The following is a 24216-nucleotide window of genomic DNA, read 5'->3' on the forward strand; positions in this document are numbered from 1 at the left end:
AACATATCTACATTTTCATTCAAACAATTAATTAAATAATGATATTTGATTTACTGACAACAATGATAAATATTAATAAAGGAGTAAATTAATGAATGAAAGTCACCATCACATAATAAACAAATGCAAGTCAACACATGAAACAAAGCTTTATTCAAACTACAATCATGTATATAGGCTACAGGCACTGAACCACATCTACTGCCATCTCAACACAGCGGTTCCCATTCTGCGGCTTTATTCTGATGAACCAGCGGACCGCCAGAGGTGAGCCGTGCCGGAGTGCCGGAGTTTGTTGCGTGATGTGTTGCGCTTCACGATCTGAGGCAATAAGGGCCGGTGGAGTGATGGAGGGTCTCGTCCATGGCACGATCTCCAGGATTCAGCTCTGTGCTCCTCATCCTCAGTGCTCACACCAGTCTGCTGACATTTCAGATCCTACAAAAATGCACAAACATAACACAAAAGCAGTAGTTTTAACAGCACAATGTCATTTGATTTCAGTATTATTTAGCAGACAAGAACACTTTTTTTCCACAAATGCCACCATCATCTTTCCTTGCAGGTCCTGCTCCACCACAACAGCTGAGCAGCAAATGCACAGAAATCAAGAATCAGAAAGGTGCTGTAATAACTCTGTTTGAAATTACAATAATTAAAATAAACTACAACTTAATATTTAAATTATTATTAATTTCTGTAGTATACTCACTCAAAGCCTTTGATGACAGCATCAGCTTCATGAGCCTCTCTCCACCGGATAAACCCACATCTGTTCTTCTGTCCCTGCAACATCCAGACAAGACTCCCATAACCTCTGTGATTTATGAGCTCAACACTACATTTACATGTTGAGGTTGTTTTAACTTTTTATCCAACATACATGTTCCTCAATTTATCAACAGTACTAATGGACAAATAAAATAGATAACTTATGTTTAGTTACTTTATAGATATGTTCTACATAATAGCACACATATCACTCAGATGGATATTTCATGTTGTGATGTGCTCTTCTGCAATACTTATAAAAGATGTTCCTGTCAGATGTAAATAGACGTTTAAAATAAGCGTCTTTAAGATGTTTATGGTTATGTAAATCCACGTTAGAGACGTAACTTACGTGTCCTTACTGCAGCTCCCGTCAGCTAGAGCTAACGTTATACATAATAAAACGTGTTTTTACAGCCAAATCACAATCATACTATACTGTCTAACTCCTTTACACCTTCAACAGTTAAAACGTTTACTCTATAGTAGTTTAACACATGCAATTTTAACACAAGGAACCGTGTTTACTCACATTTGAAACCCCGCGCGTCGCTGATCTCCGTGATGTTTGATAATGACGTATCCCCTCGCGTGGCCTCCTGGGATAGAAGAGTATCCACCGGTTGAGCACTCAAAAATCTGGCTGGAAGCAGTAAGCCATCCGGGAACTTCTCGCCTACTCTTTTATGAATACTGATGTTTCGAACGTACTGCTTCCTTCACGTACTGTTTTCGCCTACTATATAGTAGGAAAGTAGGCATATTGGAACGCACTTAAGTCCGAATCTCGCGATAATTAGTACGTCACCCAGGTAATTCTCGCCTACTCTTTTGGATTCATACATACTTTTTCGCTCGCCTACTCTTTTTCCCATACTAAATAGTAGGGAAGTATGCGGTTTGGAATGCAGCCATTGTCTGGCAAAAAAAATCAAGTCATACTCCACATTCCATACCAGATGGGGGCAGTATACCTCACATATCAAAATATGTGATGTAGGATATGGTATTTTATAAATCACACACTATAAATATGATAAAGAAGCAGAAACAGATAGTTGCAGTAAAGTAAGATATTTTAATAAGTTGAAGAAACAATAATGATTTGTGACACACACACACACACGATTTGCGCATTGCCATCATGTGTGTATTACAGGTAACGTTACATTGCTTCCTGATATCACGTGCGCAAACACAAATAACTATTTATATATATATATATACTACAGGGCCGTTAAATGCTTGTATCTGATAACCGTGAAGCTCTTGTAATTATTACTTTACCCAACCTCTCCATGTCGAGTGATGCAGTAAACATCAGACAGCGCACGTGAACCGATCATCTCTACTATAGTAAAAAAAACACGAACACTGTTGAAAGATACAGTAGGCTACAAATGACCTGTTCGCGCCACAAATTGTTCTCCGTCCTTAGCGACCGAGTCATTGAATGTGAAACAGCCGGCTTCTGTCGTCAGCGAGCAGCACTCTTCAGACAACGAGGGCGCGCGCGCCGTGTTGATACCTCCGTTTCAGTTTCTCGAACCCGCGCAGTGCGGCGGTCAGAACACGGAGACCATTCTGCCCCTAGCTATGCGTGCGAAAGCATGGGGAGCGATCCCGGGCGTGTCAGAATGGGTGCTGAACGTTGTAAAACAGGGCTATGCGCTGCAGTTCGCCCGCCGTCCCCCGCGCTTTCGAGCCCGGACCGTGACGAGCGGTCCTTTTCTTATCTGATCTGATTTGTGCTTCAGAGCGCGGTGGTTGTAGGGGTCTCTTGCCAAAGGCTTCAGCCATCCTTCCGCTCTCTTCCCTGAATTGAAATGAAGTAGTGGGCTCTGTACTTTCCACACGATAGACATCAGGTTCAAGTACGCCCACAAGCCGTGCGAGTTATTCGTGTCGTGTATTGCAGGTTGGCTGGTGGTTATGTGGCCCGCATACCGCCTCCCATGGCCGAAACTGGTATTACAACACCTGTCGGGCCGTGGCTAGAAATGCTAATGCTAATTAAGGTTGATATCTCTGCAGCACTATAACTTGACATTTTTTTAATGACATCATTGCCTTTATTTCTTCTCATTCTTTTGATGCGTGTAGCTCATTTTTTGGATAATTTTACCTCAATTTTTACACATGGCACCTTTAATGTTTACAAATTGAACTGTGAGATGTTAGATCTCTCTCTCTCTCTCTCTCTCTCTCTCTCTCTCTCTCTCTCTCTCTCTCTCTCTCTCTCTCTCTCTCTCTCGCTCTCTCTCTCTAAACAAAACAAATGTCTTGTTTTAAACGTTTTATTATACTTTTAAATATCACATTCATGTAATGCCGATTGCCGGCAACAAGGCAAACCTCCACTTCCATCTGCTGAGAGTATACACTACCAGGCAATGGTTTGGAGAAATGCTCACTATGCCACACCTGAGCTTCCTTCACCCTTGGACATGGGATGGAAACATGGCGGTTCAGGACTACAGCCCATTCTTATGTCACAGAATCCAATACCTGAAAGTTGTCTGGAAATTATCCTGTGTACCTGTAAAAAACAATGCACAACACGCCAGTGCAAATGCCGAAAATCAGGGCTGTTATGCACTGCAATGTGTGCATGTCAGAGTGATGACCAATGTCCTTGTTTAAATGTGGAGTTGTAGTCCTCAAGTATACCAAGGCAAGGAGTAACCAAAGAACTTGGAAAAGGACTGCAGAAAGAAATACTAATCAAAATGAAATTCCAAAGAAATGGCACACAAGCAAACTAAGGGTATAAAAACAATTTACCAAAACCAATTTACAGAGGGAGTGAACTAGCCTACAGAACTAAAAATCTAACAGAAAAAAGCAAAGCAATTAAGCTACAAACATGAAAGAAAATATACAGAAACAAGATGTGATCTGTTGATCTGTTCAAGTGAAGTTTCATGGTGTTTTTTTCCCCATTCACCTGGGTTTTTCCCGTCTTAGAATTTAGAGAACAAATGCTTAATTTGCATTAAAAAAAATTAATCTCAGACAACTTGCAATGGTTTTTTTCTTAGTTATTATGTAATATGGAATACATCAGCCATTCCCAAACTGTGGTCCGTGGACCACTTGTGGTCCGTGAGGGTACTGCAGGTGGTCCGTGGAAAGGCAAAATAAAATATAAAATAATATTTTTTTACCTTCATTTTATGAGGAAATTCCCATAAAATGTTTTTTAAATAAAAAGAATATGTAGGCATTAGGGGTGGGCGATATCTCGATATTTAAAATATATAGATTTTTTTAAAACACGATATGGATTTTGACATGTCGTATATATCGTTTATATTTAATTCTGATTTCGCCACTTTGCTTATTTGCCTTCTCTGTGCTGTGCTAAAGGCGGCCGCCTAAGCAACACATGCCTGCCCCCTAACTACATCGTCAAAACAATGAGCCATATCCGCCGTGTTACTCTGTCCTGTTTAGAGCTTAGATTCTCTGCCCGAGTCCGATATTTCCCGCCGCTATACTCGGCTCTCGATCTAGAGACGTGCGGCGCGGGACTAGATTTGATGACAGAGTGCGAGCGCGGGCGGTAATGCACTCACTCTGTGTGTGCGGGATGTGGGAGAATAAAACGAAATATCTATGAATAAAACATAAAAACGAATAAATTGTTATTCATCTGTTGCAGAAAAGCAACAAGAACAACTAAAACAAAATATAGACAGACGATAAAAAGAGGAAGGGAAAGATGTGGAGGTGGACAAAGGGGGATATTACGTTCATATCGGGCTGGCAAATAGACTCCAATGGCTTTTCCTTTTGACAACTTTTTAACATTTTTAACCTGGAGTAGGCATACTGTGTTTTCATTAAATGTGTATAAGGCAGAGGCAAATGTTCTCATTATCACATCACGCATAGCCTTTATAGGCAGTTTATATGAAACAAAATGTTTATAAATGGAATGAATAAGGCCTGTTATTATTTTAATTTCCATTTAGTTTCGCGTTTCTGAAATGTTTTGCGGATGTGCTGTTAAATGGACAAACTCAAGCCACAAGCCTGTTGTTCAAATGAATCTGATTATGCCCTCAGGAAGCTTAAATAAATTAAATATGTAGCAGCCGTTGTGTGCAGTAAACTTTATTTTAACAAGCCTGTTGTACTGATGTGATGACCAGGTGCGGATTAATTCAGGTAGGACTGTGTGTAAACATATTTTATTATAATATGAGGTGGTCCGCAAAAATTCTTGATTACAAATAGTGGTCCACACACAAGAAGTTTGAAAACCCCTGGAATACATCACATATCATATATACACTCGGAACATTTAAGAGTGATATTGATTGAATATGTATGTCGGCATTAAAAAATCACACAAATAATGCTTAATTTCACCTTAAAAGTTGGTATTTTGCATATATATATACATAAAAAAGGCAGTGAGCCTCCATTATATCTTTGCTCTGACCCTTGACTATCGATCTAGAAACTTAATTTCTTCATCTTGATTGCCTACTTACAAAAAAAAACTAGGGGAAAATCGTCCAACAACTGAGCAAGATAGGCAATTTGGTGGCCATTTTGATATGCAAATTAGAAGGTAAAAAACTCACAATTTCGCTTGGGTACCAGTTTTTTTGGATTCAGCACCCTTGAAATATGTAAAGTAGGCCGGTTCCCGACTTGTACCCATAAATGCTCCTCACTTTCACTTTTTGGGTACATCCCATCTAGACTAAAGAAAATGGCTAAATTAAGCCAAATTTTAAACAATTTATAAAAGAAATTAAACAATATGGCACTAGCCTACTTTAGACCATTTCAAAAATGAAAAAGCAAAAAAGACTAATTTGTTTATACGTAGCAATAATAAACTAAAACAGTTGTATATGTTTGTACAAATTTTGTAAATATTCTGGTAATTAATTATAAATAAATAAGAGAGTAAAGTGCCTAAAAATTCGAGCTTGGTGGCCAAAATTGGTGGCCAAACTACCTTATTAAGAGCAGTGCGAGGCTGTGAGGGAAAGACACCGTTTTCAATGGCATCAGCTGTAAAAAGCTGTATAAAGCTCCTAAATCACTTATAATTTTACACAGCTCATATTGTCTGGGTTATTGGTATACTGAAATGTCTCAGAAAGAGACTTATATGCAGTGTTTCGTAAGTGTTTTTTAGTGTTTGCAGTAATCCAAAAACACAAATAACAGTACAACCCACTGAAGAGATATATATCTATCCCTCACAGCCTCGCTTTCATTCCCCTAATAAATCAAAGATGGAGCTGCTGTGAATAAGGTCTGGTGCGGTCTGGTGGATTTGAAGCAGCGCTGCGCAAACTGATCAGAGTGTGACATCAAAGTACCGAGATCAGACGGCTCCGCATGCTTTCGAATCGCTCTCGCGGTACTTTGTTGTCACACAACGATCGGTCTGTGTGGAGGTACTTCAAGTTCAACACACCTAATTTATACTACGCCCTAAATGTACAGTAGGCCTATTTTTGTGAAGAAAAAGTACATACGTTTGAGTGTAGAAGAGTAAACAAGCTTTGAGACCATCACGTCATAAAAGCCTCTGTCGCACAGTTACGCGCATCCTGTCACTGTACCCTGGCTTGTCAATCATCTTGTCTCAGTTAATATCTTACACATTTCTTTTCATTCAATTTCCTACCTTATTAGAAAGAAAAGAAGTAGCACGTTGATCGCTGGTCTTTCATGAGAACTCTCCCATATGTTTGCATACTAATGATGCATTTAAAAGTTAATGGCCAAATGGATCTTTATCCGTTCACACTGTTCACAGATTAAAATAAAAGTTCACACTGTTGTTACAGATTAAAATATAATACAGATAACATTAAATAAATATGTTTTATGAATTTAAATGTTGATTATTACTTCCTCAAGCTCCTTTATCTAAACCTCTCTACTTAACAGATGGTCGAACACATCTCCCATGTTTGAAGTTTAAAAAAAAATTGTATTCGTGTTTGTAGTTCTAAACCTAATCCTCGTCCAAAGCTCAATGGGTTGTGCGGTGGTATTTTTTTCAGCGTGACCTTACAGATCACCATCACAAACCGAATTTCACGTGATATGTTCACACCATTTTTGATTTACCGTAATTACTAGACTTCAACTTGTAAAAAGCGTTATTGTCCTCCTCAACATCTTGCAAAATATGAATAATTTAAAAATGAATAACAGGACAGGACAGGACAGGGCCATTTGTTTGAGGATGGTGTCCCAAAGTAAGGCTGACAGAGACCCCCAGCAGTTGGAAGTAGGCTATCCATACTGATGAGATAAATGGGTCGTGGTCAGAGACTACATTTTCAGGCAGGCCGTCGAAAAACTTGTTGAAAGAGGGCTTCTGCGGTCTCCATAGCAGATGGAAGCCCCTTCAAAGGGACGAGGCGGCATGCCTTGGGGAATCGTTCTACAGCTATGAGGATGTCAATTGGATGAAGGCAGATCAGTGATGACGTCTATACCGATGTGTGACCAGGGTAGGGTCTATGTGGGATGTGAAGTGGTACAAATTTACCTTTGGGTAGGTGACGGGGGATCTTCGAGATAGCACATGTGGGACAGTCCCGCACAAACCGAGCAAGACCTGGGTCGTATTTAGCCACCAGTAGCGATCAGAACAATTAGAGTATTTATCCAGTTCCATCTGGTTGGAAGTGGGAGTCACGCTGGTATGGAGACGAGTTTGTTGAGGATCAGTGCCGATGGCTGTCGTGTCGATGAGGCCTTCACAGGGCTGATGAGGCTGGCACTTCAGGGATCACAACTTTAGAGCATTGTTTCTGCCTAAATTAATACCTGATGCTAGCTAACTGCATGATTTTCATTATCTTAGAACTGTACTTTTTAAAAAATAGACAAATAGATATTACTTTGACATCTGATAACAGATCAATCGAAATTGTAATGTAGATTAGAAGCCTGCATTTTCTATAAAGCTGCTTTGAAACCATGTATTGTGAAAAGTGCTATACAAATAAATGTGAATTGAACTAAATGTGAATACCATACCACCTCTTTGTGATCCAATCCCAACAACAGTGGTTAAGGCTTGTCTTGTTCCACATTCAAGTAATAGGCTACATTGATTAATGGTCTCTTTCACAGAGAGGTTGTCACCAAGCCATAGTAACTGCCTATTGAAAAAAAACCCCTCAAATAATAGCCATTAGCTTGTGATAAGATTAGCTACCTTATTAAACAAAACAAAAAACAACTGTTTTATAGATTAATGCTGTATAAATAGTTAGAAGTAATAGATTAAAGCCATTTAGAGACCATTTTTATTTATATTTTACGCAGAAAATTTCTGAATGAATAGATTTATACAATTATAGCCTACTTTTTTTGATATACAAAAAAACTCAAGCCAAAAACTAGCGCCACCTGGAGGAAAACCATAATAGAACATATTAGCTGGTCACATTTGCCCCAGACAAGAATCCATGGTATGAGAGGATTTTCCCATTTAAAGCATTCTTTATTAATAGTGTTTGACAACATAAACAAGCATCAAGTAGTATCCTATCTTTCCCAAAACTATGACTTGCTCTAGTGTTACAGTAGCCTGGTTTTAAGACTCCAGAGTGTTCTTGTTTATAACTGTTTGTTTGCATCTGTTACTGTTGAAATGATTTAAGCATGAACAACGTTCGCAACAGAAGACCTTTTATATTATCTAAGACAGTCAGTTATTTGCACACTGAAATGTAAGTTAGTAAAGTAAAAAGGCTTTCAGACTTTATATTGTGCTCCTGTGGCAGACACTTCATGCTATAATGAAATAGATCAATCTTCTCACCAGGGTTCTCTGGCATTCAGAGTTGAGTTCAGAATGCCAATTCCTGAATTTGAATTGAGGTAGCAAACGGGATGAAGACAGCCCATGTAGGCTAATTTAAATATGAATTTAAGGAAGTCAAATTAAAATGGAATGGAATGAACAGAATAAACTGCTATTTGTGTAGTATTTAATAAATAGGCCATATTCAACAACAACAACAACAAAGGAATGAAGTATAACACAGCACCATTCAAAAGTTTGTGGTCGGTTAGATTTTATTTCGTTTAGTCCCCCTGTGGTGAAAATCAAGCTATTAATGTTGTTTATATGTATATGTGGTGTTTTTAATATGCTTTAAGACAAACCATGAGCAAATTCATAGTCAACACCATTGCGGAGTATTTTCTCCTTAAAACTGCAGTGAACCAAAGACAGTCTCAAAAACATGGTTTGAAATCGCTGGTGTTTCTGACGTCACAAACTTGTAACCAATCAGATCAACGTGTGATCGTCAACGAGTGGATCTCTGAGCTGGTATGAGTGAGTGGAGGCGAGGCTAATTTGCATATTCATAGAACCGCGTATACGAAATGAGGCAAGGGTGTAGAGTTACATTCAAGCTATTTTAAGGGATTCAATTTGTCATTTTGGTGATCAGGGGGGCTTTAATATTTGTGAAAGAAGTCTCTTATGCTCATCACAGCTGCATTTATTTGATCAAAAATAAAACCAGTAATATTGTGAAATATTATTACAATGTTAAATAACTTAACTGTTTAAATAACTATTTTAAAATATCCTTTGTTGTCAAAGCTGAATTTTCAGCATCATTTCTCGAGTCTTAGGTCACATTATGCTTCAAATATGCTTATTTGGTAACATATTATCACAGTTAATAACAATACAATTGTTGCTTAGTATTTTTGTGGAAACAGAGATACATATTTTCTCAGAAATCTTTTGAATCTTTGACATTTATTTTAAATAGAAATCTTTTGTAACAATGTAAAGGTTTTACTGTCTTTTTTGAACAATTTGACCATCCCTGCTGAATAAAATAATTAATTTCCTTCAAAAAAAATCTTACCGACCTGAATATAGTGGTGCTGTATGACACAATGAAAAACTTTTGACTGTTAGAGTCTGTTGACTGTTGAGAGTGTGAAGTGTACAATATGTCTTATCAGTTGAGAATAACGTATAGATTCTACTTATCAGGCATAATTAGTCAAAATGTCTTGGACCATTGAAATTATTACCTTGCATCTTACCTATAAGATAGTCTTACCTATAAGATTTAACTTCCTGTCATTCTAATTCAAAGTCCATTCTAACTTCCTGTGAGGCGTGGCCACACTCTCGTGAAAGTCAATTTTATATTCTGAAAATTTCCCAAACATGAATAGGAATTTAAGTGCCTTATAAACATGTCAATGTGCTATGTTTATTAAATAAGGGTCGGGACACTTATTAAAAAAATAAAAAACTTTTTTTGTTTACTTTTTTCTTGCTCATATCTTCTCTTCTCTATATTTCAGAGATGGAATAGCTTTAACTTACATGGCGTATATGTTTAAAATAGAAAGCTATTTAGCAAGTGGAAAATAAGTTGGACCAGTATCTATAATATACAATATATGCACAAATTTAATAACTTATAACACAGTTCCAAGTGAAAATCCTTTTAAAGACCTGATTAATCAGAGAAATGGGAGTTTTCAGTAGTGTCTCGAAGAAAAAGCAACAGGCGTTCCACCGCGGAGGTCTTTAATACTGGCCGAGCTGAATTTCAACAGATCCTGGTCTCAGATCCTATGGAACGTTCCAGATTTTAAGAGATAATACTGCACACGGATGGCAGCCTTCAGTGCGTGAGCAGCTTGAGTCGCGCGATCCAGCTGCTGAGCAGAGAGGGTTCAGACGGGGGTCTCTTGGGAGATTTCGGCGCAGGCTTGCGTGCCATGGCTTCCTGGTAGGGTATGGTGGCGCTGTCGTGTAGGTTTGCATTGATGAAACACTGGCTGCCGCGGATGTGGTCGACCCCTCGGACGAGCTGCCGTTCGCCTGTGGGCCGGTAGGGCAGTGGGTAACAGGGCGACTCTTCTGAGATGGTGGGGATCTGTTCGTTACTCAGATACCTGTGCAAAACCTCCTCACCTGAGGACAGACAAGACACAACATTTAAGGATGGAAACACTTTTAGGCCCTGTATACACTTGGTATTAAGATGCGTTTTGGTCCGTCGGATCACATGTGAGCGACGCTAAATACAGGTGTGTACGGTGTCTAAAACGTTTTGAGCTTGTCTACTTTCGACCACTTCCAGAGGTAGTTGAAAACGTGCGTTCAAACAGCCACAAAACATCATCTACTCTCTGCCTACTGAGCTAACGCGTAAACATTATGGGAAGTGCGCTAGCCAGACGGGATTTAAACTTAAGACCCAAGTTTGTTTGAAGACGAAAAACATATCAAGTATAATGTTCTCACACCATTCCTGATTTCTAACACAGTCTTGCGGCTGTCAGAGCAGAAACCAAAGCTGATGCTCTCTCCGTATATATCATCTCTGTGTGCGTTCATATGTAAACTGAGCGAGCTTATTTTGTCCATTAGATCCAAAGATTTTTTTAAAAACTCATTAATTTACTTGCAAGACATCAGCCAAAACACCAGGTGAACAGGGTTGTAATGAGAGATACAGTATTTTATCATAAGGGGCTTTCACACTAAGAACTAATGGTTTCCTTAGGAACATTTTCCTGGTTGCATTCACACCGCCAGTAGAAAATCTGAAGTGACGTATGCCGCGCTTGTTGTTGTGACTTTTATTTTGACGGAGCTGAGAACGCCAGCCAGAGCCGGAGCTCACACTGCTCACATTCTCCGTGTTCATTAGTTTACGATCTAATACGTATATGAAAACGTATTATCGTATGCCATGTGGTTGATGTCCAGTATTGCTAGCTGAGCAGAAATACATAATCATGTTTAGCTTGGTCCCCTCAAAGTTGCGTTGGATTTTCTCCTCAGCGCAAAGGTTAAGAGGCCCATCTATCACTGTTTTCCATGTTCGTAGAGTTAGTTTCTGGAGTAAATATATAGGCTATAATATGTGTTTACACAGCCTTTTTAAAAAATGGCGGGTGCTGGTGTTTTACGTGCGTTCGGCCAATCAGCATACACTAACATCACTGGTAGTTCCTATAGTGCTGGGTTAGACTCTACTCTGAAGTAGGAGATAAATTAGTTCCCCCAAAAGGAGTTCCTAGAACTAAAATAGTTCCTACTTCCTGCGGTGCGAACACGCCAAAAACGGGAACTTCTGCCAATAGTTCTAGGAACTATGAAAAGGTTTCTGCGGTGCGACAGCCCCTAAAGAGGAAAATCTTCAGCTTTAGGGGAAAGTTACTTTTAAAAGGTACAATATTGCATTACTCCCTAAAAAAGTAACTAGTTACATTACTTTTGCTTTAATTTTTTCTCTCCTGGCTGAGGCTCACTCTCTTCCAGGCCTTGCATGTGTGTATTTAAAAAAAAAAGCTTTTCACATAATTATTTTGTGCAAGTTTTTAACAGTAATGCATTCAACATTATATCTTATTTAATACCATACACCTTTATTTTCTTTTAAAAACACTTTTTTTTACTATATTCTGACTACTTAGAATATTTCCTGACCACTAGGACTATGTATGCCACACAAAAGATCTCTTAACATTACAGGTTATATTACCTGGACAACTCTTTATTGAAAGCTGAAAGTAATGTGTTGTTACTTTTGTACTTTTTGTCTGATCCTGCACATGCATGAGTGCGCATGAAAAAGTTAATTTTATGAAGTATACTTAAGTAAAGTTCACATATATTTTTTTATATACTTTATGTAGTAAGTACATTAATATCAATGTACTAGTAGCATGTACTTGTGAGTGTTTCAATACTACTTGGGACTAATTTGGCCCAATTTTAATGTATAAATGTATACTTTAAGTACTGTATACTTTAAGTGTAACATTAGTAAAATTTGAGTACACAACTGGTTAACAACTACGTTTTTTGTGAACTTATAGGTATACAACTATACTTACTGTACTAGTTTACAAGTCAAATACTTTAGGTACTTTATGTACTTTGAAGTGTAAACTACTACTTTATTAGTTTCATACTGCAAGTACACTTGTAAGTTACCAGGGACATAAAAGTGCCCAAAGCAGAAGTTTATTAGTTACGTCCATAAATGAGTCAGAACTTTTTCCTTTTGTGCAAACTACTGTATGGTACCATTGATTTCAGATTTACGGTTCGGTCACATTTACTAGGAATTTTGCTGTCAAAATCACATAATACACATTCGCACAATATGAATTTAACAACAGGCTCAAGTTTGTCGGCAAAATCACTGCATTGACCAATATGTGTTAGCTGTGTTTCATACACTATAAATAATAAACATTGGTATTTTTTTGCTACCGAATAAGCAACAATGTAAAAGAAAATTCATGATGCTGCATGATTACTATGACTTTAGTCCACATTCTTCAGTACAACAGGAAAACAACTCTACATGTATTTCTAATCTGCAAAAACATTCCAAATGTTTACTGATGTCTGACCCAAATGAACTATGGGTACAGAGATATTACCCCTTGAGCTACTTACAGAGACAAAAATGCAAATATTACAGTGTTATCTGACCTTTGTCTGCTCCTGCCCATGTAATTGTGCTTGTGAAATGTTTACGCTGACAGCTGGAGATTAACACGCTTCAGTTGTAGTTGACACACAGGCAGGTGTTGTGCTTACCTTTCCTTCCAAGAGCCCAGGGTCTGGAGGGAGAGTCCGACGCGCCCAGGCAAGTGTCTACCGGCATGGACATGGGACGTGGCTTTCCTAAAGCATGTGCACAAAGACAGAATCAGTCTAATTGAGTCCTCGCTTGAGGCATGATGGCTAAGACATTGATTTAGTAGTCATTTAATTTTCATTAACAATTTGTGTAATTCAGATGGAATGAAAGTAATAATAATTGTACGTTAAGTGAGTCTTGTTGATTCAGTTCATGTTCATTCAGTCAGACTGATTCTAATTTTGTTAGTATTTTTGTACCATTTATTAACAGAACCGGCTCATATAATGAACTGGACTAAACTTGTCATCTGAAATATTTATTTGGTTTGCATTGGGTTCATACAATATTATTATTATTATTATTTTTACTGTTGAGACTACATGCTACTAAACTAATTTAAGTTTGGATAGGCAAAAAAAGCCTTAAAGGGTTATTTCCCCCAAAAATGAAAATAATCCCATAATTTACTCACCCTCAAGCCACCCTAGGTATATATGACTCTCTTATATTAGCCAAACACAATTGACCCTTCGTAGGAAGTTTGATTGACAGGTGATCTGACCAATCATACAGTACATCGCCATCCGCCATTTTGGAGCAACATTCCTTCTTATGTTTATTTGATGCTATGAATTAACTAGAAGATGATCGGTTCACGAGCAGCTTTAACTGATGCTCTACAGCGATCTGTCAGACTTATTAAAGAGCCACAAAACGGTATTTATTGTTAAAATTTCTTTTAAAAAATTACAAAATGTGAAAGGTGAGACTTTGTTTCATATCAAAAGTAACCCAAAAGTGGTCCTGGTCTGTCCTGTCTGTCAGTGTGTTGTCAGTCCTCTCTGCTCCGCGATGTATTTTTCACTGCGTGAGAACATGGTGTGCCGTGAGAGTGGCGTAGCTTGTCGGACATAGCGACAGTAACTAAAGGTGGTGGGTCTTTGTGAACAGTCAATTGGAGTTATATAAAAAAATATCCTGGCTCTTCCAAGCTTTATAATGGGAGTGAATGGTACCATAGATGTTGAAGCCCAAAAAAAGTGCATCCATCCATCATAAAAGTAATCCATACGACTCCAGGGGGTTAATAAAGACCTTCTGAAATGAAGCAATGCGTTTTGTAAGAAAAAGATCCATATTTATAACTTTATAAACTATAATCACTGGCTTCAGGTAACAGCCCTACCGCGAGTTTAGTTCTGGTGGAAGAGTGACCTCTGACCCTAAACTGCACTTCAGAAGGCCTTTATTAACCCCCTGGGGTCGTGTGGATTACTTTTATGATGGATGGATGTGCTATTTTGGGCTTCAAAAACTCCACTCACTCCCATTATAAAGCTTGGAAGAGCAAAGATATTTGATAATATAACTCTGATTCTGTTTGGCTGAAAGAAGAAAATCATATACACATAGGATGGCTTGAGGGTGAGTTTTCTCTATTTTTGGGTTAACTAACCCTTTAAGAATCATGTTATGTATAAGTGACAATACTTTGGAAATGTTGCAAAAAAAAAGTACTGTTTGTTAAACAGGTTCTGACCTCTAGATGGAGTCCGCTGTCTCAGTCTTGCTTGTGGGATGACGACCTCAGCTGGATTTACGGTCGGTTTGCTGGTGTAGTCGCTGACATTTGAACGCCGTCTACCAGCAAAATCCAGAGATGAGTTGGGCGACTCTGAACCTTTTGGTCTCATCTTCACACCTGCACATTCACTCGTCTCTGCATCTCTACAGACATACATAGATAAAGAAGCATTGTAGTGTTAACAAACCAAGACAGCAGGTTAAGGTTCTCTAAGATTGTGGATGAAATAATGAAGGCCTATAGGTAAAAAGTTAATAATTAGGCCTACAAATAAAAATGACTGTTCTACCCAATATTGGTGCATGTTCACTATGCATTTTTTATGCTTATTAGAGCTTATAGTGCATTCAAGTCCTCTTGGGATGTTCGTATGTAAGAGTTGTGAAAATCTAATTATGTCTTCTGAGACATTAAAGTCCCATTTGGTTGTAGTAAGATGGCGATGTACCTTTTCTAGAAAACATTTAGCATGATTTTTTAACTCTACTTCTACAAAATTATGAATCAAGAATGCACAATAGGAACAATGTATAAATAATGTTTTTGTGCTAACGTTTGAGAACATTATTACAGACCAGATAACTTTGAACAGAAGTTCAATTAATGTCACTGGAAGAATGTTTGTTCATTAATTTAGCTGGGAATGTTTTCAGCATAATATGCTAAGAATTCGCACCAAAACTGGAGTATACATTAGGTTTAAGGAGCATAATTTGAAGTGCTTATCATGCCTTAGAAGGCAACTGTCTATACAGGAAGTACAATGAGGCAGTTCACTGTTTTGAAACAGAGCCACAGAGTAATTGATTTAATATGATGGCAATGCGTTATCAGAGAAACAGATACTGACCGTGGGCTGTATGGCATGGAAGGAGGAGGAGGAATATAGAGATCTAAAATTGCAGGTTTCTCTGGCCGCTTGATGGAGATTTGCACAGGATTTCTGGATGACTGGGCAGCAGGCACATACGATGGGCTCTAAAACAAACAAAGTTATTAGTCCCTCATTCTGCCATGTTTAAGATATGTTTGCATATGATAACTGTGAAGAAACCCTTGCTAAATTACATTTTACATAATCTTTTTAAATGAGATTAACAGTTGGATCAATTTAGCTCCATTTCAATCCTTCGACCTCTGATCTCAACAACAAATCACTACAATAACATACTGTGTACTGAGTTGTTGTTGTTTTTCATCTCAAGGCCCTGCTTTGTTTGTTAAGACATGCCATTTTTTTTTTTATGTAGACTTTCTTTAAGCCTTTAATCATAGACTTTGCCAGGGCAAGAATGAACTTAAGTCCACATCATTCCAAAAGTACTGTTCAACTTTTGTTAAAATAACCGGTTATAGTCTTTATACTTAATAAGTTCCTGTATGGATTATATGAATTGCATAAACAGATATTGAAAATATTTTTTCATTAATTGAACGGTACATTTTGTAAAATAGATTTTTACACTTTCTGAAATGTGAGTGGTGCTTGTGTAACGGAGGCAAGATAGTAAGAGCTGTGCATGTAAACTTATGGCCTGAAGTGGTACACTAGCAACTGAAGCTAGGTTTTTAGCATCCTTGTTAGCGTGCCTGCTTCCCATGACAGAGATGCCAGTTCGAATCCCGCTCGGAGCGGTGCAAGTAGAACCAGAGGGGTTAAATTTGGTGCCGTGACCCGTATGGAAGTAAGGTTTTTAGGGGATCAAGTCAAGTCAAGTCATCTTCATTTATATAACGCTTTTAACAATGTAGATTTTTTCAAAGCAGCTTTACAGAGATAAACTGATCATTTAAGGTAACAGATTGTTTTGGCTTTATAGCGGTTCTTGAATAATGTTATTTTCCAGCTAAAGTTAGTTTTGATTGATTAACTTCCGTCGAAGTGATCATTTGTTATTAAATTAGAGGGCGCTAAGACGACGGGTGAGTGAAACGAAGGCCAGCTAGTAAGAGCTGTGTGAGTAAACCGCACTTCGGTGGCCTCAAGATGCGCACTAGAGACTGCGATCTTTAGCGTCCTTGTTAGCGCACCAGCCTCGCATGCCGAAGTCGTCAGTTCGAATCTCGCTCGGAGCAGGTTGAGTAGGAACGGTAAAATTTGTTTGTGCAAAACTCATCACCACAATGCTATAGGACATTATGGATGGTACTATGAGTTTGTAGGTGGTTGCTAAGTAGTTACTTAATGACCCAAGTCATTTTTTCAGGGAAAAATCACGGATTTCAGGTAGAGTTGTACGATTATTCGTTAAAAAGATCACAATCTCGATTCAAACACCCATGCGATCTTATTCCTAAATGATAACGATTTCACTTTGTCTATTACGTCTGTTTCACCTCGCAAGCGCCAGTGAACAACTCGTAATTTGTCGCTTCCCATGTTATTGAAAGAGACTGTTGGCCGTTCTAATTTTTTTTTTTCTGAATCGTGGGATAATCTCAATCTCCATTTTACACAAAAAAACACTAATACATAAACTATTTCTCGTGGATTTTTACATTAATGTATTTTCTTCAAATGGAAATCGCTTTTCTTGAGCTGTAGCCTACACTCTGACCTTTAAAAAGAATGGCGAGGGGTTTGAGAGAGTCCATATGGGCTAATATTAGCTACAGTATTTCTAAAATCAATGGCTGCGTGACATTTGGACCGGGAGTTTAATCAAGTGGAAACACACATCCTGATGTGAAACCCTGCTGCTGGTCCAGCAATCTTAACAGATAATCAACACAAGTCAGCTGTGAAAGATCTGTGAAATCTACATGCATTTTCAGAGGCAAGTTAATGTGTATGTGGAGGGGAAGAAGTGTTTCATTGTTTTAGTCCTGCAACACCCATACAAACCCATCCACTCATGTTGAAACAATGAAAGTTCATGGAGTTTGTGCAAATGTGAAACACAGAGAAACACACTGTAGAATACCTCACAAGCTATTACTATTAGCGTAACTGTAACAGTCTCCAGTAATGTTCAAAAGTTTGGGATCAGGTAACATTTTTAAAATCTTTTTGTCTCTTATGCTCACTTGTATTTATTTGATAAAAAATATAGTAAAACAGTAATCAGTATTGCATGCTTTCAAAGCTAGCTTGCTATTGCTAGCCTCTCTGCTAGCATCAAACTCATGTCACTGGGCTAAAGCTGACATATCAGATTACTCAAAGTGGACAATATTAGTCCAGAACCATGCAAAAATACTACTTTTTAACAATCCTGATGTCAACAGCATGCAGATTGGAATCCAGCCCCAATCTAAACAGACAGAGACAGCTATCTATAGGAGAGCGAGGGCAGTACCTGGACGACGGGGGGTCTCCAGCGCATGTTCTTTAGTGGTGCGGGTGTGAAGCCACACGTGCCTGACGGCCTTTTCTTCACCATCAGTGTCACATTCTGAGGATCTTCCCTGAGCTTTTCCACCAGACTCTTCAAATGCCAGCCCACCTGAGAAGAAGTTACAGGAGTGCATCAGTTTACTCACAAAACATGTCAAAAACATGTTCAGATCACATTTCACACCAGAATGAATATGAAATAAGAAATTATATTTCACATGAAAATGAATCATATTTCCAGTATACCAGTTTAGGACAATACGATTTATTTGCATTGGGGAATGCCGTTTATATTAATCGCGCAGATTTCTCATTACCGTAATGCAATGCAGTATAAATAAATTATATATTATTTAAATTGTAAATGTAAAGATTTTTTTTATTATTTTGGGGTGAAATGTATTTAATAATTTTGACTTTTTGACGTTTAGTGCCTTTATCTCTTGTAACTACGACTTTCTCATAATTGTTTCATTATTGCTTGTAACTGCAACTTAATTTCTCTACTTGTGCTTTCTCATAATTACATATACTGTATTATTTATTTTAATAATTAACTTTAATCTGTATCCAAATTATTTTGAACTTTATCTCACAATTACAGTATGTGATTTGTTTTTTGCTGTGAGGTGGAAATACTTTTTTTTAGCATACTTTTAAAAAAGAGAGCTTATTACAGAAATAATATACTTAAAAATAATATACTTGCCACGTCTGTACTTGTTTCATGTTTTCAGTGGATAATCGTTACAATACTTAAGTGTGAAATAAATGTAATGATTTTGATTAATTTTATGTTATTTACAATTAAATGAAATTGTATTATAGTTTACATTAATAGTAAATCCAATTTGTTGAATTTAAGAGCTTTTAGACCAATTTATGTGGGATTAAGTACATATTTAGAAGTAATTTCATAACTACTTTTATTGTCATTTAAATATTCTTAGAGTATCTTGCCAATGTACCGACAAGCATTTATGGTAAACTAAAATATACTTAAATTTCTACTGAAACTTTTATGTGTATTTGCAATTACACATTTATAAGGATGAATTTGCAAATTAATACATTTAAAATACATTAACTTTAATAATGTGATATCAAATAAAACACACTACAGTTAAAGTTATAATCAAGTTCTTTACACATGCTTAGTATGTTAATCAAAATAAGTGTATGGTAGTTCTTTAAACCCAGACAAAAGATTAAGGGATTCATGTTTTAAGAGTGTACTTAAGTGTGTAAAGAAACATAGTCATGAAAGTGTACTCTAAGTCTACTTAATTTTCATTAATATTATATTACCTGAAAGTACAGTTTTTAAAACTATAATTTAAAGATTTAAAGTACACTACAAGGGCACATTAAAAATAATTAAGTACACTTCTTTTTCTCAAGGGTTGACTTGAAATTAAACCTGGACATAAATGACCATAAATGGGGGAAAGTTGATCATGTAGCTGAACAAATGCAGTCTGAATAGCTTTATGCTGTACAAACACAAATGGTTCGGCACCAGTGCTTTCACTGTACAGTAAATAGGAGGTGAATAAAAAACAGCACTGATCCAAAACAATGATAAAGGAGTCCATAACAATATGGTTATCCAAAAGGCTTTTCAGCACTGACATATCTCTCTCTCACATGGATCAGGTTTACTCAGTCCAACACAAAAAGCTCACCATCTTGCTTCCTTTCACTCTTTTAGAGCAGATTAATTACCCATAATCCTCACTATCATGTGAAAGACGGATGGGCTCACCACTGTTTGTCTGTTGACTTGTATCACCTCATCGCCAGCATGAATCCTCTGAGTTCTGTCCGCTGGAGACTGAGGAGTGAAACAGAGACAGACATTATTAATCAATTGAAGTGTTTCTTGTTTTGTGGATCTTGGCAAACCTTTAGATACTATGAAGTGTTGTGAATGATGCTGGACATTGATGCATTAACAGTAAAACAAGTCACAGCGATCTATTGTTCTATTAGTGAATAAAAGAAACTCGGCTCACATTTTCCGTGGTTCCGGTGATGACGTGAAGTCCATCGTAAGTGGATTTGATATACATCCCCTTCAAAGAATAAGCAAATAACATGCAGTTGTTACACAACGAGCACAACAATACCAGCGAGTCGTGTGCAAAGACTGTGGACACTCACCAGTCCCTCGCCTGGTTTGATATTGGGGATGGGGACTTCCTCCAAACAGGTCATGTTAGTCTTCAAGGGGTCGGAGGTAATTCTCATGGTGGAGTCACAAATGCCAGTCAAAACCCGTGCCTTAAGTAAACATAAAGAACAATGTTGTGGAACTTAGAATCCACCATTTGGCCATTATAACTAATCCAGAAAATATGGCAATGTAATATGCAAAATTTTCAGTTGGTTCATGCATATTTTGTAGTCTCGTGTAGTTAGACCTTCAGACTGACGATCTGGGCTGTGTCTGAAATCGCCCCCTATACCCCTAAATAGAGCACTATTTGAAGTGACAGCCATTTGTTAGGCGCATTCGAAACCATAGTGGACATTATCGAGTGCACTCATTCAATCCCATAATGCACTGTAATAAAGAGGGAACAACCATAGACAGTATATAAAATGGACACAGCGACCCCATAGGTTTCAACGGAGAAAAGTGAAGTCAATTTGAAGCACTCACTTCCTGATGGCTGACCGAACTGCGCAGGCTCAAACTGAGCTTGACGACGTAGATGTGACGTGAGCAACCCTGTCTGACAGTTGTAAGTCTTCTAGTCGCTGTGCCGAGAGAAATCTGAATCATTCCCTTCCGAATCTCGCAGAGACGGAGAGCGTGAGTATTAGCCGTCCATGAGCTAGCAGCAGGAGCAACTTTATCACTCTCTATCTATGGGCTTCTCCCTTGACTTTATGCCTCCACGTCCCCCCGATTGCTTGCGAGCTTCTCCACCTGACTATACGGTAATTTCTCGACTGTGCGACAGAGAGTCGCGTGTTTATGACGCAATCGTTAGCCTATTTTTACAAAAACTGCTTCTACAGGGCCATAACGTAAGAAACAAGGTAATGAAGCCTTTTATACATTGTCGTGTTTCTTTAGAAATAAATAATGGACAAATGGAGTCTTTAAACACCTCAGATGTGAAGTTATTCGCTGTCAAAGTGACGCCAAAATGAATGGGAGTCAATGGAATGCTAACAGCAGGTGATGGCTTGCTAGCCAATGGCGGCCCCCGGGGAAGCTTCGGTTTCCGACTGATGGATTACCCCCTTGAGTACAACTGATGTACGCTCAACAGCTAGAGAATACCCATAATGCACTGTGACGGTCGTGTCAAATTAATTCCTGCATCCGACCAGAAGATGGCGCCCACAGATGAATCATCCATCCATTTTCCAAACCACTGGTCCAATGTTGGTACAGAATAATATCATACAGGTATAAATCGCTTTTTGATTGAATATTAAATTGTTTAATTAAGGTTTATATTAAACAATTAGTTAGTTTCCATGACAGAGTTCAAGATAAATTGCTACTGGATGTTTCATTGCTACTGGAGCTGTCAGTTTGTTAAGCTTCAAATGATTATTAAACAGCAAACACAAACTATGCAAAAGCAGCATCGCTTCTGGGAAACACAGTGTCCGAATTCACTCGCTCATTTTCATTCACTCCTTCAAGTGGACTATATTAGTGGAGTAATGTAGGGAATAGTGAATGAGGGTATGGGGTGGCGATTTCAAAAACAGCCTTGGACCCATCGCAGCTTTCATTGGCCAAGGACCACCCAACAGGACATCTGACCGACATGTAAAGCAACCAATCATTAAGTCGATGTACTTTGGATAACAGACCGGCGTGCATCTAATAAATGATTAATTTAAGAACATTGTGCAAGTTTACTGCAACAATGGTGCGTCAAACTTCTTAGTTGATCCTGATAAGCGCTCATTGATACAGTTAAACATGGCGGTTTTCTTTTTCCATGAGGGGGTTTGTCTTCATAACGCCTTTGTTTCCAGGCAGAACCCTAATGAACACACACGTCTCTCAGAAATCCTGGATGATTCAACCAATCAGAGGACGACTTCGAAACTCCCAAAGTGTTTTCCATTTTGTGTGCCTTATACATCAGACGTCCAAGCCAGCGGCCCGTGACATCTGAGGCTGAGACTACATATTTCGCAAAGCTTTCAAAATCAGTTTTATCTGAAAATGGCTTTATTATGTTGGTTGTTTCACGGCAGTTGTGAAATTAAATGTTGTGTGAGTGACAATGTTTTTGCTCAGTCAATGAAAGTCAATTGGTCAATATATTGAAAAGGCAACATATTATGGAGTGGCATGGCTTTATTGTGCATGATTACTGAAACTATTTTTCTAATCTGTTGACATAACCAAGGCCTTGAGGAATTGGATAAAATGATCCAAAAATAATCCAAATTATTGTATTGCATCCAGAACATTCCTTTGATTAGATATTGTTATACACAGGATGCTCCAGTGGTTTCTGAGGAAAACATCTCCACACTTACAATGAACCCAAAAGCATCACAGATAACAGCTGAATCTCTGACCTGAGAGAAGTTTGCCTGCCTGAATAATGTTGCTGCGTCAGAGGAATTCATAAATACACTGTGTGTGAAACAGCGGACGGCAAGACTATCAACTTACCACTTCTAATATCTTCTCCTCCATTTCGAACACTGTGCAGTCCTGCAATTAAAAAGGGAGGATTCGCATGAGACACCACATTATGTTGAGTTCCCACAGGAAAATATGGAATGGTAAACATGAAATCAAAATACCGAAGAAAGTATTTAAGAAATGTAATATAAGGATCCGAAATCTGGAATGTGCTGACAAATAGATGGAGGCCTATCGCCTGTGTTTAATTATGGTTTAAAGACAAGTTTGACGGGATAATTGCTGCAGAGTTTGGATTGTGGCGCTTGAGAGCTGTGAGACTATGAAGAGCAAAAACAGAGCCGAGACATCGATCACAGTTATGAGCCGCCCATCCCCACTGAGACAGCCTCAGTAAAACCATATGTTCCTCTGTGCTTCAGGAGACATCTGTGTGTAAAGAGCTCATAAAGACATACCTTAATACACTCTTTGTATCATTAAACATCCTGCAAGTTTAATAGCTTAAAATGTCCTGATTATAAACAAAGCATTTATTTAATCAAGCTCCAAAATAGCTTGTTTTGATATTGGGTGACCTGTGACATCACACTGGCGAATCGATTTGCATATTCCTGCCTCCAGAGCAAGACATTAACGAATAGTTTGGTACACATTGGCCTTCACTGCATTAGAAACAAGTGGATGGTTTATTTTAATGGTGTCACGGATCGCGTCAGAGGATTATATGTTTAATCGGAGCGTTTTGTCTTCTAAACGAGGCACAGTGTAATGGAGACATCCCAAAGAGACTTTTGTTAAAGGGTCATGAAAACCTAAACCAAATTTTCTGAGATTTTAACAGAGGTAGGTGTGTTGAACACCATTGAAGACAATGTTAGTATCTAGATTTAATAGTAGGGGGAAAATGGTTACATTTTGAGTTTAAAATCTTCATCGTGTGACGTGTCACGTGGCAGTGCACCGTGCGTGCTTTGATGACTCATCTGTCTCTCATAATTGTTAATGAGACTGAGCTTTCATATCCTATGAGAAGACACTGTCTCTTAATTATTCATGACACCACATGGATCTTTCCAATGACAGACCTGTCAAACTGTGATATTGCATGGTCGATGAGAGAGGCAATCATGGGACAAAAGTGTTTGTATTCGTGGTGCAATAGTTCAAGTGCGTTGCATATCTTTGCTGCCAGGGCTCTGGCTTCGGGCGGTTGGTTGGCCATCCACCATGGACA

General features: G+C 38.2%; 1 protein-coding gene and 2 long non-coding RNA genes across 3 annotated transcripts in view; 1 reads left to right on the top strand and 2 right to left on the bottom strand.

Moving 5' to 3' along the window:
• Positions 1 to 177: 177 nt before the first annotated feature.
• On the top strand, positions 178 to 838 carry LOC307012445. Its single transcript, XR_013800621.1, has 3 exons — positions 178 to 267; positions 566 to 622; positions 704 to 838. It is a non-coding gene; the product is annotated as an uncharacterized lncRNA (long non-coding RNA).
• LOC307012444 lies at positions 298 to 1440 on the bottom strand. The gene is made up of 3 exons (XR_013800620.1): positions 1304 to 1440; positions 713 to 786; positions 298 to 438 (listed from the first exon to the last, which is right to left on the bottom strand). It is a non-coding gene; the product is annotated as an uncharacterized lncRNA (long non-coding RNA).
• An 8761-nt stretch (positions 1441 to 10201) lies between these two features.
• The window catches only part of cnksr3 (cnksr family member 3), a 35234-nt gene continuing 21219 nt past the window's right edge, over positions 10202 to 24216 (bottom strand). The window contains exons 5-13 of the mRNA XM_079639097.1: positions 23007 to 23048; positions 20510 to 20629; positions 20362 to 20421; positions 20112 to 20180; positions 18309 to 18455; positions 15860 to 15987; positions 14965 to 15152; positions 13379 to 13465; positions 10202 to 10729 (exon numbers count right to left, since the gene is read on the bottom strand). Coding sequence (XP_079495223.1) covers positions 10437 to 10729; positions 13379 to 13465; positions 14965 to 15152; positions 15860 to 15987; positions 18309 to 18455; positions 20112 to 20180; positions 20362 to 20421; positions 20510 to 20629; positions 23007 to 23048 — 1134 coding nt within the window. The 3' untranslated portion in view covers positions 10202 to 10436. The remainder of the gene's footprint in view (positions 10730 to 13378; positions 13466 to 14964; positions 15153 to 15859; positions 15988 to 18308; positions 18456 to 20111; positions 20181 to 20361; positions 20422 to 20509; positions 20630 to 23006; positions 23049 to 24216) is intronic.

Source organism: Phoxinus phoxinus (genome assembly GCF_949152265.1).
Source record: "Phoxinus phoxinus genome assembly, chromosome: 16".
In the NCBI taxonomy this organism is placed as follows: domain Eukaryota; kingdom Metazoa; phylum Chordata; class Actinopteri; order Cypriniformes; family Leuciscidae; genus Phoxinus; species Phoxinus phoxinus.